Source organism: Schistocerca piceifrons, chromosome 4 (genome assembly GCF_021461385.2).
Source record: "Schistocerca piceifrons isolate TAMUIC-IGC-003096 chromosome 4, iqSchPice1.1, whole genome shotgun sequence".
Lineage (NCBI taxonomy): Eukaryota > Metazoa > Arthropoda > Insecta > Orthoptera > Acrididae > Schistocerca > Schistocerca piceifrons.
The window spans coordinates 247,164,619-247,177,653 of record NC_060141.1 but is presented as its reverse complement, the minus strand read 5'-3'; the positions used below and the strand labels follow the sequence as shown (position 1 = coordinate 247,177,653).

At 42.8% G+C, this 13,035-nt stretch overlaps 1 protein-coding gene across 3 annotated transcripts in view; it reads left to right on the top strand.

Annotated features, from left to right (window-relative positions):
- LOC124794769 (paramyosin, long form) overlaps positions 1 to 13,035 on the top strand; it is a 193,952-nt gene that overhangs the window by 115,651 nt on the left and 65,266 nt on the right. For all 3 annotated transcript variants that reach the window (XM_047258394.1, XM_047258393.1, XM_047258395.1), the window contains exons 6-7: positions 11,848 to 11,926; positions 12,009 to 12,128. In XM_047258394.1, the coding sequence (XP_047114350.1) occupies positions 11,848 to 11,926; positions 12,009 to 12,128 (199 nt within the window). The remainder of the gene's footprint in view (positions 1 to 11,847; positions 11,927 to 12,008; positions 12,129 to 13,035) is intronic.

Genomic DNA, 13,035 nt, shown 5'->3' with positions numbered 1-13,035 from the left:
TATGGGACTTAACTACTGAGGTCATCAGTCCCCTAGAACGTAGAACTACTCAAACCTAACTAACCTAAGGACATCCACACACCCATGCCCGAGGCAGGATTGGAACCTGAGACCGTAGCGGTCGAGCGGTTCCAGACTGTAGCGGCTAGAGCCGCTCGGCCACCCCGGTCGGCTTAACATTGTCTATAGTACTGCCGCAGTCGCGTTTGCAGCTGATGTGAGCACTGCCTGCAGCTGTGTTCTCGGTCTGGAATATCGATATCAGATTATTTTGCTATTAATAATTTGTACATTCACTTTTATCACTGTTTTTCATATTTCAATCCATAAAATCAACGTAGAAAGTGAAAAATTGATGATTAAGTAAGGATCCTTTGCATGCTTTCAGAATAGCTAATGCACCATGGCCTAATACTCTGACACTGACTGGAGTCGACGTTTCAAAGAGTGACAGCGTTAGAGATGTGGTGTCATAGAATGATGCTAAAATAAGTGGACTGATAAGATATGAGAAGGTTCTCCACAGAGTGGATGAGGAAATGAGTATGTGAAAAGCATTGAACAGGGAAGGTTGGATGGCAGAACACGTGCTAAGACATTATGGAGTAATTTGTATGATGGTAGTCTGATCCGTAGAGGGCTAAATCTGTAGAACAATTACGACATTGAAATACATACAACAAATAATCAAGGGTGTTGGGTATGTGCAATGAAGATAATAGCACAGCAGAAGAAACTGCGGAGGGATTCATCGAACTATTCATAAGACTGGTGGAAGGGAAAATGAAACGATCTTCAGAATGTTCGTGTCTTTGTTATCACCAAATAGTGCGGTAGAATGTGGAGCTCATTTTGAAAACCCCGAAAATGGAGATCTTTCCTATCTATCTTTGTCTGTATCAATATCGTGTATATGGACTCTGTGACACTCTTTGAAGGTTATTAAACAAATCCGTGACGAAGCGCGCACTCTCCTTTGAATTTATTCTTTTCTTATGTTAATCCAGATTAGTAAACGTCCCGGAGCGATTAACGAAGAATCTTCCATAAGTGATCGAACAAGGACTGTTTTAAACGAATCTTTGATACGTGGGTTACAGTTACGAAGGACCTGACCAAAAGTCTGAGTCTGGCATATGCCTTCCCTACGTTTCCATTTATGAAGTCGTTCCGCCTTACTTCACTCCGGACGGGAACTCCTAGACACCTGCAGGCTGTGACTGAATGTCGACCATGTAATCAAATGATACCGGACATTTTCATCTCTTTAGCTACATTACATTCTATCTATTTATACTGAGGGCCATATTGAGAACTGTAAGTACGTTTACTGAGTAGGTGATGGATATTGTTGATCGCTGATAACACTGTTGACGGGGATGCCATCTCTGAGCTTTAGCAGCCACAGCTCGTAACTCACCTAAGTGAGTTTGGTATAACATTTCCTCTGCATTCGTGCTATGGTTATGCCGCCAGTACTCGGTTCTCAGAGCCTCGTCTGCTAGAAAGGGTACACTGCGGGCAGGTAAGGTTTGACATTGGCATGGGAGAGACTGCATATTCGCATTTTCATCCCATTGGTACTAATCACTAAGAAAAGTGGAAGAATGTACAAGACGAGATAGTGAAAGGTATGGAGATATAAGGACTAAACGAAAAAATAAAATTGATGAAAATGGAATGAATATGTTGATCGTATGGGTGAAGAAAGGCTCTTTGTAAATACTCTTAATTACAAATGCAGTGAATAAAGAAATGTACGGAAGTCGTAGAAGAGAGGGCGCACCACAAAAGACAATTTTCTAAATACCTGAAGTGAAGAAGAAGAAGAAGAGGAGTTGCTATAGATAAAACCAGCCAGTCATTGCTACAAACATCTTCCTGCGAACAATAGCGGCCCTATCACAGTACGTTAAGGTACGGCGGACGCTGCCTTTGCTTCTGACGGTACCTCCCCACTAATTATGGCACAATGAGTTCTGTTTACTAGCAAGTTTCCAAGCCAGTCGCTTATCTGTTGGGATATTTCGTATGAGCGTATCATATATATAATTTCTCAAATCAGTATCACTTTTTCTCAACACATACTAATCGTACAGGGATGAATGGGCTATTGTTAGAAAGTTTTCTTAACCGGATTCTGATATTGCACACCGACCTTGGGCTAAAACTTACTATTTTTCTAAAATTCTAACGTAAAAGAGACTTTTAACTATAGGAGGCAAAAGAGCATCATGAATGCTCAGCTTCACACTTATATTTTACGAAGCTAACGTATTAATCAAAATTAGAGATTCCCTTGTCACAATATCTTATTAAAAATACCATTTTATTTGTTTTAAAGTACTTATTAACTGGATAATTTGTATACAGCATTGCCATAGATAAAAACGTGGACCAATGCGGTAGTCCATTATGTTTGCTCATCCCACAAGCTGACTTTTGTACACGAATATACTTTCCGAAACGACAAATATATTTGTCATTGTCACCTTGTATTGTGATTTGCCTATTACCATTACGGCGTCAGCCCCCGGTAGCTGAATGGTCAGCGTGACGGATTGTCATTACTCCGGGCCCGGGTTCGATTCCTGGCTGGGTCGGGGAATTTTCTCCGCCCACGAACTGGGTGTTGTGCTGTCCTCATCATCATCCTATCATCCTCAACGACTGCAGGTTGCAGAGATGGCGTCAAGTTGAAAGACCGGCACCCGGTGAACGGTCTGCCCGACGGGGGGCCCAAGCCATACGATTAAATTAAATTAAAACTACTACGGCGTAACGTACTTACTGCAATTGAAAATGTTTGTCGAGTTAGAATTATGAGCTATGTGACCCTACTGATAGACATTGACCTCTGCCGATCGTACAAGCAGGGACAAACATTCCAAATGCAAAACACAGTTTTGGACACGCGTAAATGTATTGAAACGTCCCCTTATAAAAATTAGTGGATTACTGTGCTGGAAAACCGCTTACGTTATTTGATTTTCAAACAGCTGAGCAGAACTGAACGTACTCAGACATTTCGTTCTTTACCTATTCTGATCAACACTAAACTGACAGCCAATATTTTTAGCGCAACGCAATCTGACTTTCAATAATCCCTACAAGAGAATGGCCCTGACTAACATTAACCTACACGTTTCACAAATCACTTACCTGACAAAAATCTTCGTTATTCGAACTACTGCAATACAGCGAGCGCCACTACTGCCAGCTAAATAAGAGATTCAAACTACTGAAGGCACTAACTACTGATAGGCATTGTTAGCAAATGAAACATTGTGATAGAGAACAAACAATGTATTTACCTTAATAGTGTTCAAAAGTCATAATATATATATCAGTCCATGATATCCAGTCTTACAAATTTACTGTCTCTGATGGACACACGTGCAGATCATCCGCTCTCAAAACTCCGCCATTTCTCTCCCCACATCCACCAATGCTGGCGGCTCACCTCCAACTGCGCAACACTACGCGCTGTTAACAGCCAACTGGCCAACGCTACAATAGCGACTATTGAAACAATGCCGACCAGCCTCAGACTGCACACAGCACAGCCAGTGATTTTCATACACAGCGCTACGTGGCGTTACCAACATAAAAACCTAAACAGCCTACTTACAGTACGTACAAGGATGTATCATAAATTCTTGATGATTATTTCACGTCCTCCGGTTCATTTGTCAAGATGTTTTCTCTTCATTCCCACAAATATCCTTATCCCAATGTTATTTAAATTATGAAAGTGTGAAAGTTCCGCACGTGTCCCCTGGTTTTGTGTATTAGGCGATGCTACGAAATGTGTCGAAGGCTTTCTGGAAGTCAAAAAATACAGGTTCGACATGAGTTGCGTAATCTAATGCCTTCTGGAACTCATGGATGACGAAAGTAAGCTGGCTTTGCGGAATCTGTGTTGATTCTTACTTATGAGTAGTCATTATTACTCGAATGTCCACCAGATCACTCGGAACTGAAACTGCAGAATTGGGTGCCAAATGTTGTCTCCACACTCTGAACAGCTGGTTGTGCAGAGCAGCAGCAGGGCTGCCACCCCTACCAGTACTAGGAGCAGCGGCAACTTTACGAGCTCACGCCTACCTTACTTAACCCGAGAAGCCTGCGACTGGCCGCGAGCAGTTTTAGGGAAGAGCAAGAATAGAATACCGCGAGAACAGCGCTCACGAGAGCCGAGCGCGGGCTATGCTAGGAGAGTGTGGCGACTGCCAGCTGTTGCGTCAGCAATCGGTCTGGCTACTCGCTACTGGCTACACGTGCCGCTGTTCGCAGTGCCCCCATGCGGCAACCTATAGCGTCAGCAGGTGTCCAATGGCGCTTCTGGACCGCTTTCTGAACATCAGTACAAAAGGCAAAAATCAACACTATTTCCATTAACATAAAAATTACTACACACGATTCTTTTCAAATCAGATTTTTATTGATAATATCTCCTTTTATTAAACTTCTCAGTCATAACAAACAAAAAGAAGATAAGCTCCCTGCTTCCATCCTGTTTTCACACAAATGTTGAAAATTTAAAACACGAAAGAAAAGAAATAAATACTTTTATTTCTTTATCCTCCCAGCTGTATTTGTTGTATTCCACTTTAAATTCTGTTGATTCAAAGCCACAAGGCTCCATGTGTAAGCACAAAGGTCCGGGAACCATTGTACATCTCCAACACACAAGGTGATCAGAAACAATCTGGAAAACTTGTAGGAGTGTTCCAAAGGAGATTGTGCTGAGAAATAACTCCCAAGAAAAACAACTCGATACGCTGTGCCGTTCCACAGTTAATTAGCATTAGATTTAGCCAATCAGCCGTTTGCGTGTGCAAATTCAAGCAGCCCGCCCGAGACGGTGACACCAAACGAGTTCTTCGTTTTGTTTCCTGAGACCGATCAAGTGAGTGACGCAAAAGCTGGACATAGGACGCTAGTATTGATAGAACCCGAGCCAAAGGCTGAGCAGTTTCGTGCACTGTCGTCTACGCTTTGAGAACAACCGACCCTAGCTGTAGCTAGCGGGCCGCTTGACTTTGAGCGCGCAACGGCTTAATCGGCTAACTTCAACGCTAATTAACTCGGAAACTGCGAAACGTATCGATTTTTTCTGAACAATTATTTCTCGTCAGAACCTACCTTGCAACACCCTTACGTGCTTTTCACACTGTTTCTGGCCACCTTGTACGTCGTCTAACGGAGAGCAAGAGAAAACTCCTCTCTATTAGATGATATATGTTTCAGACATGTATCGGTTCGTGCGTCTTTGTACCTGAAAATGGAATCTTAGGGCGTCGACAGAACTTAAACTAGAGAATAGCAAATACAGCAGAACGAATTAGACAAAAAAGGCGAACTAAAAGTATTCACTTATATTCCTCTGCAAAGTCCTTAGCAGCTGACATCGCCATCATCCTCTATCACTACAGAACCTACAAGAAGGAAAACCATAGGGAATATAGGTTTCAACCTTCCCCAGAGAAAGAGTACCGCACAAGTGGAAGTTCCATACCTATAAAATGGAAATTGCTTCCTGGCATGTATAAATATGAGCGAAAAAACGCGCCCATGGAGAAAACGTTTACATACGTCGTAGAACTGCATACAAGTTCCCCAGTGGTAAGCTATTTTACCCTGAGATTAAAATGATAAACGACATACACAAAGTGAAGTTTGTAGAGTTGTCTAAAAGTTTTCAGTAAGTACTCTGTGTTAACCCCTGAATCTAAAAGACTTTTTCCGAACGTTATTACATATGTAAGCGTAATATTATAGGAGATATTACAATAAAACAGCTTTATTGAAAAACACATGAAATATTTTCATCAAACTTAAATTATAGTAACTAGTCATAACAATCGAAAATTTAATTGTCATACGACAAATTTCTTATCTTTCCTAAACCACAAGAAAACACTCGAAACTTATTCTTTTCACCTCTTGTAAATATTTTGTAACGTGACAAAGGTACATACTAATGTAAAGAAATTATACACTCAGACAACTTATATTCTCAAAAGAAAGCGAAAGAAGACTGCAATCAAACAAGTAAAAATAGAAGGGCCACAGTGAGTGAAAAAGTAATTTGAGTATAAAAAGTCCAGAACAATACATTTTAAGAAAGGAAAAAATCCAAAAACGTACTTGAGAATAGCGTTAAATTATTTGAAAAAGTTCATGTTGATGTACGTGACTTTTTTGGCAGTATCTCAAGATAACTATGCGAATGAAAGTGCATAGAAGAATATTAAACAGAGAAAATACATATGAACGAGAAGAAAAACAAAGTGTTCCTGTAAAACTAATGAAGGGAAGGGTTAGTTAAATGTAAACAACATTAAACTAATTTTTCAAATTAATGAAAGAAAAATATATCAGATACAAGACAATTTGTAAAATTTTTGCAACTTTCAAAAAAGTATCCAATTTTGTGACAGTTTTGTGTGAAACAACGATAATGAGAAATTCAATCCAGTCCAAAACTTCTGGAGATTATTTCTCAGCCCAAATTTGCCTCTCATGATTATAAAACTTTCAGTAGCATACAGGATATTTTTCTTAACTTCAGTCATTGTACTGCAGTATTAAAAGATCTTGTGCGTGGAAACTAGTATACTCTTAAAACTTTTATTCATTTTGGAGCACGTGGAAGTTGTTACCTGTGCCTAAATTTGTAAAATTCTGTAAAATTAACGTCAGTGGAAAATATACGTCGTGTTTTCCAAAGCAATGTGTGCATCAAGAACAAACCAACAGACACTAATAACTCAACACGTCCCCCAGAATGTATCATCTGATAATCAATCGCTAGGCGATTCGAAACCGGTAATCGAAAATAAAAATTGAAGACTAAAACAAGAGTGGATTGGTTGCAGTAATTTCTGGAAAGCTTTGGTGTACTTTTAGCGGACTAGAAGGAATTTTCATTTCTTATATTCTTATCAATTCCATACTGTGTTGTCTCCTCTGGCAAACGATATACGTGGCTTGTAAGAGTGTAATAAAGTTTAATCAATTACATAACAGCGCACACTCCGCTGCAGAGTGAAAATCTCATTCTGGAATTACATAACACTTCGTATTGTTACAGTCAGCTTAACAGTACTGGACAATTAATAACAATAAAGAACAAAAAATTCTCCGAGTCCTCACGGAAGAAGAGCAGCTTCTCCAGAAGCTAAAACCAGATTCGGATTACGGCCCAAGCAAGCTGGTTTAAACTGTCGAGAATAAGTCATCCAGCCAGTAGAACATTTAGCATTAATTCGACTGTTCTAATTTACAAGCAATTGGAAGTGTAAGGGAAGATAATGGGAATCGTTTGGAATTGATGTTCACTACTCTATCATTAGGTGGATGCCTTGCTATCTCCTCCTCACCCTGATATAAGCATTCAGATGAGTGGCGGAAGTGAATAAACCTTCCTAATAGCGTGTAGCCCTTTCCCTTTTAATCAGCTCAAAATGGCTCTGAGCACTATGGGACTTAACATCTGAGGTCATCAGTCCCCTAGAACTTAGAACTACTTAAACCTAACTAACCTAAGAACATCACTCACATCCATTCCCGAGGCAGGATTCGAACCTGCGACCGTAGCAGTCACGCGGTTCCGGACTGAAGCGCCTAGAACCGCATGGCCACCGCGGCCGGCTTTTTAATCAGTCTGAGGCGGTTGGCAGTACTAAAGATGGACGTTAAGGGAATTGTTTTCAACGCTACAGCGAGCGGACTTGGTAGTTGTGTGAAGTCGAGTCTAAGGAGCCCCCACAATCTGCCACAGCATACCTTTTGCACACCTGACATCACAGAGAAAGCATGAACCATTATGTCGTTGGACTGTTTGTTGAAGCACCGCCGTGCTGTCTGGAAGCAATGGAATGGTGCATCATCTTGTTTAATCTATGAGTCCCATTGAGGATTGTGTAAACACACGAACTGGTGAACATTATCAGCATATCCTTTAATGCTCGATTGCGGGGAACGACTATATACAAGAGCGAGTCGTCACATTTCATCCCACGTAAACATTCCACAAACGCGTCTGAAACGTACCCTGCCAACAAGAAGGGTGTAGCATCACATGTGATTCTTGTACGAACATGGACTGCGGCGACCACCAAAGGAGGTGTATTCTAGTATTCTAGTGCTACCTACAGAATTGCCCTTGTGGGATGGTGGCTTCTGCCTCACCTTAGTGACAAGCTAGTTCTAGATGGCTGCCTGTTCACAATACCAATCAAGCTGGCCAAAAGCGATCCCTGTCCTGCAAATGCTGTTTATCACGGCAGCTGACTTTGGCGGCGGTGTTGCCTGCAACGGGGTTCTGACTGCAGAGCCATAGCACTGTCTGCGGCGTCCAGCTCTTGCCCAACTTCCGACGTGGTGTCTCTCTGGCTGGATCATCCGTCCAGAATCAAATGGATATACGTCTCGTGGTTTCCGAAATCACAAGCGCAACAATCCTCGGCTAAGAGGCGGTCTAACAAAACGACAATGACGTAGCAGGTTGAATTGTTCCACTCACTGAGGCAAGGAAGATGCTACCTCTTTAACGTTAAAGATATGTAATAAATGTTTCGAAGCTATGACACAAATTCTGCTTCCTTAAAAATCGTAAAAATAAAGGTTGGTTGGAGCAGGGCAGAGCTTTAAGGCTGACTACTACTTTCTTCTTCTTATGTAAAGGGAAACATACATTTGAAAGAAAGAAACAGTGTCGCTTAAGTATTTTGCAGTTTACGAGTCAGTTGTTCCCAGTTTTTTTATGTGTGCCACAAGATTTAAGTTACTAAGTCTTACAATTTTCTTTAAAGTAACTCATTTTTGTCTCGAGTTATGGCTTACGATAGTAAGTGTCAGACTATAAATCCAAAAATCTGCGGCTGAACCCTTCGCTGGCCATTTTCACGTTTTTCATCTCCGACAATTATTAATTAATGTGAAAATGACCAGATTACACCTTGTTTGGGGTTCACATTAAACTGTAGGTTCCCCTATAACAGCATGGGGTAAGTCATTTTTTCTGTAAAGTTCAAACCAACCTGAAAGATTGATACTTATATGGATATGGTGTCTGTTTTTTCGGACATGTCTGAAAGAACAGACACCATTGATGACAGGCAGCCGTCTAGAACGAAATTAGAATTATTTTAATACCTTCAGCTGCTGACGGGCGTTGATATATATCAGCGGACACAGGTGAAAATGTGTGCGCCGACCGGGGCTCGAAACCGGGATCTCCTGTGTTGGGGTGGGACACTAGAAAGTAGTGTGCGAACATACAGGGTGAGAATTCGGGTCTCGCGGGAGGCGTGCGCAAGATAGTCCCTGCAGTCGCACTCTCCTCTGTGCCCTCAGTGGCTCAGATAGATAGAGCGTCTGCCAAGTAAGCAGGAGATCCAGGGTTCGACTCCCGGTCGGGGCACACATTTTCACCTGTCCCCGCTGATATATATCAACGCCGGTCAGCAGCTGAAGGTATTAAATTGATTCTAATTTCATAAAAGATTGATGGCAGTTTTGTTTCAATCTTCACTCTTGAATAAAAGTCCTGTTTTCTGCATCTCCTTGGCTATCCATTTCAGTTATAAGATGAGTTACCACTTATGGAAATACTCAAAATTACGAAGAAGCCTATTAAACGTGATTACCATCGATTTCAGTTTTTCGACAGTTGTCATCTGAAACTCCGAGTCAGACAATGCTAGTTCCTTAGGTATTATAACGTTTTTACATTCTCGTTATCAGAAACTATTACGTGAGATGGTCATAGGTTGCAAAATTTTAAAACTTTTGGTCGTTCTATATATGAAGTCTTCGTTCTACAATGAGGTGACAAAAGTCATGGGGTACCTCCTAATATCGTGTCGGACCTCCTTTTGGCCGGTGTAGGGCAGCAACTAGACGTGTTGTGGATTCAACAAGTCGTTGGAAGTACACTGCAAAAATATTGAGCTCTGCTGCCTCTATTTCCGTCCATAACTGCGAAAGTGTTGCCGGTGCAGGATTTTGTGCAGCTCTCAAGTACGTCCCATAAATGTTCGATGGGACCCATGTCGGGAGATTTGGGTGGCCAAACCATACGCTCGAATTGTACAGAATGTTCTTCAAACCAATCTTGAATAATTGTGCCCCTGTGACATGGCGCAATCATCCATAAAAATTCCATTGCTTTTTTGGGAACATGACGTCCATGAATTTCTGCAAATGGTCTCCACGTAGCCGAACATCCAGAGGACGCAGTCCATTCCACGTAAACACTGTCCATATCATTATGGAGCCACCACCACCTTGCACAGTGCCTCGGTGACAACTTTGATCCATGGCTTCGTGGGGTCTGCGCCACACTCTAACCCTACATCAGCTACCATCAGCTCGTACCAACTGGAATCTGGAGCCATCTAATCAGGCCACGGTTTTCCAAGATCCAATCGACGTAGTACGAGCACAGGAGAAATGCTGCAGGCGGCGTTGTGCTGTTAGCAAAGGCATTCGGATCGGTCGTCTGCTGCCATAGCCGCACTATCCTAACGGATACGTTCGTCGTACGTTCCACATTGAATTCTCCGGTTATTTAACGCAGTGTTGCTTGTCTGTTAGCAATGAAAAGTCAACGCAAATGCTGCTGTTGTCCGTCGTTAAGCGAAGGACGTCGGCCACTATGTTGTCTGTAGTGAGAGGAAATGCCTGAAATTTGATATTCTCGGCACACTCTCAACACTGTGGATCTCGAAATATTGAATTCGCTAACGATTTCAGAAATGTAATGTCCCATGTTCAACTATGAAATCTTCACGGCTTATCAGCCGAGTAGTGTCGTCTTCTAGTCGCAACGTTTCAATGGATTGCGTATCCATCATCTTCAGGCGAAGTGTCGGGATGCTGCCTGTCGCGCGCCTTTGTAGGCGCTGGACCGCTATCTGATAGCCATGTCCAGCTTCCATTCCGCGTTCAGAATCTGTTAATGCCCGTCGTGTGGCCGTAATCACGTCGGAAACGCTTTCACACGAATTGCACGAATCCCTTAGTACAAATAGCAGCTCCGTCAATTCACTGCTCTTTTCTATCTTGTGTGCGTGACACTACCGTCATCTTTGTATACGCATATCTTTATCCCTTGACTTTTGTCTCCTCAGTGTACGTAGCCTGGGATGAAGAATAAAGCACTATCTGAAGACGTATTAGCCTTGAGACTATGGTGAACGAACGTACTCCATCACTTTCTTAACCACAAACAACTCAGTCGGCCGATCCCCACCTTAGAGTAAAGCAGCTTTTTCGGTTTGTATGTATGTATGTACGTTAACCGGGGACCTAGAAACGACGGAGAGGCTCCATCCCCGTCGCAGCCGTAGTGTTCCACAATCCCACGACGACTACCGCAGTGCACTTCACCCCTCCGCCGCCCCACACCGAACCCAGGGTTATTGTGCGGTTCGGCCCCCAGTGGACCCCCCAGGGAACGTCTCACACCAGACAAGTGTAACCCCTATGTTTGCGTGGTAGAGTAATGGTGGTGTACGCGTACGTGGAGAACTCGTTTGCGCACCAATCGCCGATATAAAGTAACTGAGGCGGAATAAGGGGAACCAGCCAGCATTCGCCGAGGCAGATGGAAAACCGCCTAAAACCCATCCACAGACTGGCCGTTTCACCAAACCTCGACACAAATCCGCCGGGCGGATTCGTGCCGGGGACCAGGCGCTCCTTCCCGCCCGGAAAGCCGTGCGTTAGACCGCTCGGCCAACCGGGCGGGCTTTTTCGGTTTACTTCACTTGGTCTTTGCTTCACAGTTAGACAGTCAGAGGCTAATGATCGGGGATGTCCTCTGTGTTGCAGGGCTGAGAAGGAGAAGGCCAAGTTCCAGCAGGAGGTGTACGAGCTGCTGGCCCAAATCGAACAGGCCAACAAGGAGAAGGTGAGCGAACACCTGTAGTGCGTAGCCTGCCAGACCCACGTACGACTCGAATTCCTTCTCTAATACCGTTTCCACTTTGCAGCTGATGAGCGTCAAGCATGTTGAGAGGCTTGAGATCACCATCTCAGAACTGAGCATCAAGATCGAGGAGCTCAACCGCACCATCGTTGACATCACATCCCACAAGACGCGCTTGTCACAGGTAAGATTCTCTTGCCTTCTCTTCAATTTCTCAGACTGTATATTAAGAACATATTCTGCACTCAGCACTCTGTTTATACCTCCGCTTGTGCAATCTAAGCTCTCCAACTTCAGCGACTGCAGCCTTACAGCTTCTGTAAACTCACTTTCAAAGATTCTTGTGAAGAAGCCTGTGATTGTACGATAATACGGTTATTTCTCATAAAGAAATTACTTTCGGCTAACAGTGATTTTATGCCGCGCGGGATTAGCCGAGCGCTCTAAGGCGTTGCAGTCATGGACTGTGCAGCTGGTCCCGGCGGAGGTTCGTGTACTCCCTCGGACATGGGTGTGTGTGTTTGTCCTTAGGATAATTTAGGTTCAGTAGTGTATAAGTTTAGGGACTGATGGCCTTAGCAGTTAAGTCCCATAAGATTTCACAAACACATTTGAACATTTTTGAGTCATTTTATGAATGTTGTTTCATTTCGACAAGCATTTATTAAAAAAAATCACTGGTAGCAGACTTTCATTTATTTGCTATAAATAATGAAAAATTGTAGCAATGTCCTCTCATTCCTCGGGCTCCGTTCCTCTCCCCCCCCCCTCCCCCCCCAAACTCAACCGTTTCTTCTTGTGTAGCCCTTACTTGTAAGATGCCAAATGAATTAAACCAAATAAGTGTAACTCAGGTGTGGCTGTATTCCGTTATGATAATATTGCATTATCCCGCTATTCAATCATTGCGTATCTGTTCGGTTAAACAGAAAGAAAGAAATATTCGTACCCTGTATATTTACAGACTCGAGTACGATTGTGCTAAGTATCAAACTATTACATTCAAGGCTAGACACACCTATCTGAATCTGTTGTACCCTAAATTTCTCGATTTTTTTAAAAAATGGTTCGCAGATTGTATGTTATACTAT